General features: G+C 48.1%; 2 protein-coding genes across 2 annotated transcripts; one reads left to right on the forward strand and one right to left on the reverse strand.

The window, feature by feature from the left end:
* Positions 1-270: 270 nt before the first annotated feature.
* Positions 271-1,234, forward strand: ANOM_011577 (uncharacterized protein; the record flags this gene model as incomplete). The annotated part of the gene is made up of 3 exons (XM_015556833.1): positions 271-838; positions 899-985; positions 1,035-1,234. The coding sequence occupies 3 exons, from the start codon at positions 271-273 to the stop codon at positions 1,232-1,234; spliced, it is 855 nt and encodes a 284-aa protein (XP_015400888.1).
* A 944-nt stretch (positions 1,235-2,178) lies between these two features.
* Positions 2,179-4,197, reverse strand: ANOM_011578 (threonine synthase THR4; the record flags this gene model as incomplete). The annotated part of the gene is made up of 8 exons (XM_015556834.1): positions 2,179-2,696; positions 2,747-3,188; positions 3,241-3,405; positions 3,460-3,500; positions 3,558-3,629; positions 3,679-3,895; positions 3,995-4,081; positions 4,135-4,197. The coding sequence occupies 8 exons, from the start codon at positions 4,195-4,197 to the stop codon at positions 2,179-2,181; spliced, it is 1,605 nt and encodes a 534-aa protein (XP_015400889.1).
* Positions 4,198-5,459: the final 1,262 nt, after the last annotated feature.

Here is a 5,459-nt window from a genome sequence, read left to right on the forward strand (position 1 = left end):
GGTTTGGTTTATGCAGAGTTTTATATAGAACTTAAAAATGAGTGATACCATGGTTGTATCCTGGGGATGTCCCAAATCTAAGCCTTGTACTGGATCACAAACATAATATTTAAACTTTATTGCATCATGGAGGCGTTCTTTTCCATTCCGGCTCACGTGTATGGACGTCCTCCTGCATATGCCTCGTAAATAGGAAACACCCCGCTATTGGAAATAGTTTGTCTTTCTCCCTATCTAGATATATATATCACGCGATCTCACTATTTTAACATGACCTCCAGATCAGGGCTTCTTCTCCTTGCGCTTGTATTCACACCCACTTGGAGCCAGCAAACCCCAACATGTCTCTCTCCAGCTAGTACCGGTGGAGCTCCCAATAAAGCCACCTGCTGCCTCGAAACTGGCCGACAAGAGGAATCCGTCGATGGAGTCATCTATGAATATCTCTGTAACTACTACGCCACAAATACCAACGTCATGTACTACGAGGTCTTGAACGCTTATGAATGTGCCAAGAAGTGCTCCGAGACGGGCTTATGTCATGCCGCCTCGTGGAAGCCAAGGACTAGTCACAGTAAGAGTGGGGGCAGGTGCTTCTTAGCTACGGCAGGGTTCGTGGAGATGCCTGATCGACATGGCGAGTGGCTGCTTTTGGTCCGAACAGATCGAACCGCGCCAGTCCCTGGTGACTCTCCCAGCCTTCATCCTCAGCCTGATTGCCAGGATGAGGTGGATGAAGCGTGGGCACAGTGCCTGGAAGCTACTGATGAGGACTGTGAAATGAGGACCACATCCATGCGGCAGCAGCTGCAGGCGAAAGAGGCAGACCTTGTGAATTGTAAGCGTCTGCAAAGACTGTGGCCCTATTTTGTTGCAACCGCTTACTTGCCTTGTTTAGGCGGTCGCGGGGAGAACCCGTCCATCTATATCAGCAGGAGTCGCAAACCCTATAGGGCTTGGTGTAGGAGAGGTGAGTTTCATACTAGTTTGCCCTCAGTGAAAGCGACTGAAGGCCGTTCCTAAACCATGAATAGCACTTGCCCAAGTAGTGAATACAGGTGGGATTCATCTTGGCAGGACGAAAGGGCTCCATGAATGCCTAGGTCTATGTGATAGGCATAGTAGCTGCAAAGCACTCACCTACTGGATACACAAAGGACGGTGTGACGGCCTCTCAACTAACCCTGTACCAACCCTGGAACGAACCATGGCCATAACCTTAACCCGCATGTGAGTAAACCACCGCTTGTAAAAAAACTCATTGGACATGGTCAATATATGACAGGTGATTGGCCACAACGAAGACGGAACAGAATGCAAAACTCTTAGGTGGAAATCCCGAGACTGCGATGATGCGTTTATTTCTATTCTTTTTCGACACTTGATAGATAGGTCGGGGCTATTGTCGCCTCCTGGTTAACAACAAATGGTATGTCTGTCTAGTTTTCTTGCTTGCATCTAGTGGATATATTCGTTCTACCGTACATTGAATGCACATTCCTCTGGCAAGTGAACTCTATAACTGTTATTTCTTGTAGTATAATCTCGCGTTTCTTATATCTTGCTGTTCACTAGGGTTTCAGCGATATCTCTACTAAAATACTTGGACGCCGACAACTTGAAATCAACGTTGAAATAATTCTCAAGGTAGGAAAGGTAGGTGTGATTAAGATATTATCACCAAGTTTGTTCCTTCAGCCCCATCCGCGCGCATCACCAATTAGGGTTCCATTGCTCATGTGCATCACGACTGCAGGACCAGTGATAGACATGTCAACAACTGACCAGCTACGAAGTAGACAAGCCATCCCGTAACGACGTACAGCCCCTACGTATTGTTGAAGGGCAAAGCCCTCTTCTAGTTATAGGCTTTTCACACATCGAGGCTAAGACGCTATCGTGGCCCGTTCGTCATGTAACTAGCTGCATTGGAACAGTCCGTATTGGCTTATATATCAGACGACATTTTTTGGTAGTATTTAAAGCGTCAGGGAAGGATATTTTATAGTCTATATTTCGTATCTATGTGTGAAGGCTTGGCAAGGCTGGTGTCCCAGTGCCCGCGAAACAATAAGCACACAGCAAATGAAACCTGGTATTTTTGGAAGAAAAAAGAAAAGATGTCTATTAATGTCAGGCAGTGGGGCCTAGACAATTCGTCTCACGTAAACCTTTGATTTAAGCGCTGCTCTCGGCCTTGATGTCCTCTTCAGCCTGGCGTTTCACAATCTCCCGGACCTTCTCCCACGAGTTCTCAACTGTTGTGACCCTGGTTTCCTTTTGCGCGAAAGCCTTAAACTCATCAGGAAGCACCTGTTCATCGAAGTTGAAGCCGGCCTCGCCCTTCAGAGCTGATTCAACGACCTCGGAGAATTTGGCGGGGTGAGCAGTGGAGAGCGAGATGTGATGGACGTTCGAGCCAGTCTTAGCAAGGGATCTCTTCGCAACGGTAACTCCAACAGCCGAATGGGGATCAAGAACGTATTTGGTCTCCTGATAGCAGGACTTGATAGTCTCCACGGTCTCTGGGTTGCTGACACGGTCGCTGTCAAAAGTCGACCGTCCATTCTCCAACAAATCCTTGTCGACAGGGCCGAAACCGCCAGTGGCCTTCAATGATTGGTACCAGGCCAAAACCTCTTCACCGGCCTTCTTTTTACTGGACGTGTCGTCCAGGCCGGCTGCCGCTGCTTGTTCTATGATCAATCAGCATGAAATCAAAATGTTACTATCGCGTAGAACATACCTTTTGCGAGGAACCACATGAGTCTTTCGAAGTTGCTGGAGACCAGAATATCCATTGCAGGACTTGGTGTCTCCTTGCAAGCGTCGGCTTTCACGGTGCCATCAGCGTTCTGTTCCTGAACAGGGTTCTTCTCGTAGCGGCCAGTCGTCCAAAAGCGGTGCAGAATATCGTTCTCATTCGTGGCCACGACCAGCTTGTCGGCGGGGAGACCCATCTTGGTTGCGAAGTAACCCGCGAGGATGTTGCCGAAGTTTCCAGTGGGGGTCACAAATCTGACCTTGTCACCCACCTTGAACGTCGGGGACTTTCTAGCAAGCGAGAAGTAGGCGTAGAAATAGAACACGATTTGAGCGAGGATTCTCGAGAAGTTAATCGAGTTGACAGCACCGAGCTTCAAGGCCTGGTTGCTATCAGGGTCACCAAACATAGCCTTAACGATATCCTGGTACTCTGTGAGTTTTTTGTCCCGCGATTCCAATACGCTCAGAACCTACCTGGCAATCGTCAAACGTTCCCGTCACGGCAAGGTTGTGGACATTCCTGTCTGTGCAGGTGGTCATCTGCGCCTCCTGGATAGGGCTGACACGGCCCTTAGGATGTAAGATGACCACCGACACGTCCTTCTTGCCCCTAAGACCGTAAATGGCGGCAGATCCAGTCTGTATACACGGTTAACCCCGAGGCTAAATGAAGGGCACACCAATAAAACGTACATCACCACTCGTCGCGCCGACGACTGTCAAATGATGCCTATCTGCTAGTTGGTCAGCTCCACTGCGTTGCAACAGACTAGGGGCTTTGAAGCGCGTACCTTTTCCAACCTTTCCTTGGTTCTTCCGCACGAGGAGGTATTCGAAAAGATTTCCCAGAAACTGCAAGGCACCTAATATTGTCTCAGCACAATAACACCAGAACGATCTCGGGAAACACACAGTCTTTGAAGGAGTAGCTTGGGCCATGGAATAGTTCGAGAAGATATAGGTTGTCATCCTGCAGATGCGTCAAGGGCACAACATCTTCGGCACGGAATGTCGAGTAGCTCCGTTCAATGATGCCTTTCAGGTCTTCTGGGGGGATTTCGGAGGGGGAGATATAGAGGCTAAAGATCTTGAAGGCGAGCTCTGCGTAGGAGAGATCTTTCCAACTTTGCTGCGATCTAATATTAGCCTCAAATTCCTGGGAATCGCTTCGAAGGCCAGAAATGAAGACCCCGGCATAGAGTAATTATGCGCCATTGGGCATACATACCCAGTCATGGGCGATTGGGACTTCGTGAGGCAAGAAAAGACCGCCATCCGCAGCGAGTCCCTTCAAGACAACAGTCTCGAACGAGAGCTTAGGTACAATCAGTAAACCGTCAAGGTATGACTCATGCTGAGAGGACGAACGCCATAGTCACCACCTCTGGTGGAGAGGAATTTTTGAGATTCTGTCGGAGCTGAACTCGTCATATTGTTTGTTGTGATGTCGCAATTCTTGCGCTGAGAATTCCTCCCTGCTGGTATATGTCTGCGACGGAAAGTTTGTGACTTTGATGGCGATGGCGATGGCGATGGCGATATCGGCCAGTCAGACGAGGGGTCGATCCCGGAACATCAATTGGCCGGTCGCGCCGTTGCCTTTTATCCGGAGGTAGTAGGCGGTCAGGATATATATATACCTGCGCACATGGGGCGGCCAATTCCCCCCACCATCTTCACCGCCCTCGGCATAACTTTTCAAATACTATCTTATCAGCACATGTGCAACCAGCGTATCCAAACCCCTGATGGTCTAGTTGGATATGGCGTCCGGCTGCAATGGATTACCTTGTAACCGGAAGGTCGCCGGCTATTCCGGCTCGGGGGACGAGAACTTTTTTTTAGCTGTCCGAGGGGTGTAGTAGTCATCACTATACAGTGTATTTGGTCCCAATCCCACGGCAACCAGACCTATGTGTGTAGCCAACCGTATTGGAAGTGGGATTGACTAGATATACGCCCAGTGCTAGAGAAAAGTTTAGGGGCTATGGATCATAGCTTTTATATCTTTCCCCGTCGCAGTTTATAGAAGCTTTCTATAGATTTTCCAGCGGGCTTCTCGATAAACTTTATCTACCTGTACAAGAATGCCCAAAGCCTGGCTGTGGGATAAGGACAAAATCGTGATCTTCTACGATCCCCTCCATGGACACGAGGACATACTCTCGCGTACTGCCTTGATCTAGTTCGTGAGAAAAATGTTGATGTGACCTCTAAAAGTATATATATATGTTTGGCTGTCAACGACCCGGCAAAACAAGCTATGTACGGGAGTGATACACAGGAATGTATATCCTGAATGGCTGAGAATCTATCACGATAAAAGGGTTTCTTGAGGTACACTTGGCCTATCCTTCTGTATCCAGTGCTTGACTTATAATCTTTACCCCGCGTCGTGGTACACTGCAACTGATTATATCTATACTACAATTTGATACCATCCTCGTTCAAAGACTCTTTGTGGGCACCGGGAAAAAGTGATGCAACGAAAAAATAACTTTGCTTAACACTTTTTAAGACAACCCTTGGAACATGGTATGGATCTATGCCGATAGGTTTAATTAAGATTTCCCTCATCCTCCATTCTCGCTATTTTGTTACGAGCAGGAAAGCATCTGCAAGTGGATCTCCTTTTGAATATTAAATCAATACTGAACCTAAACTGGCACATACGACCATAGGGTGTGGAGAAC

Source organism: Aspergillus nomiae, assembly GCF_001204775.2.
Source record: "Aspergillus nomiae NRRL 13137 chromosome Unknown contig00770, whole genome shotgun sequence".
In the NCBI taxonomy this organism is placed as follows: Eukaryota; Fungi; Ascomycota; class Eurotiomycetes; order Eurotiales; family Aspergillaceae; genus Aspergillus; species Aspergillus nomiae.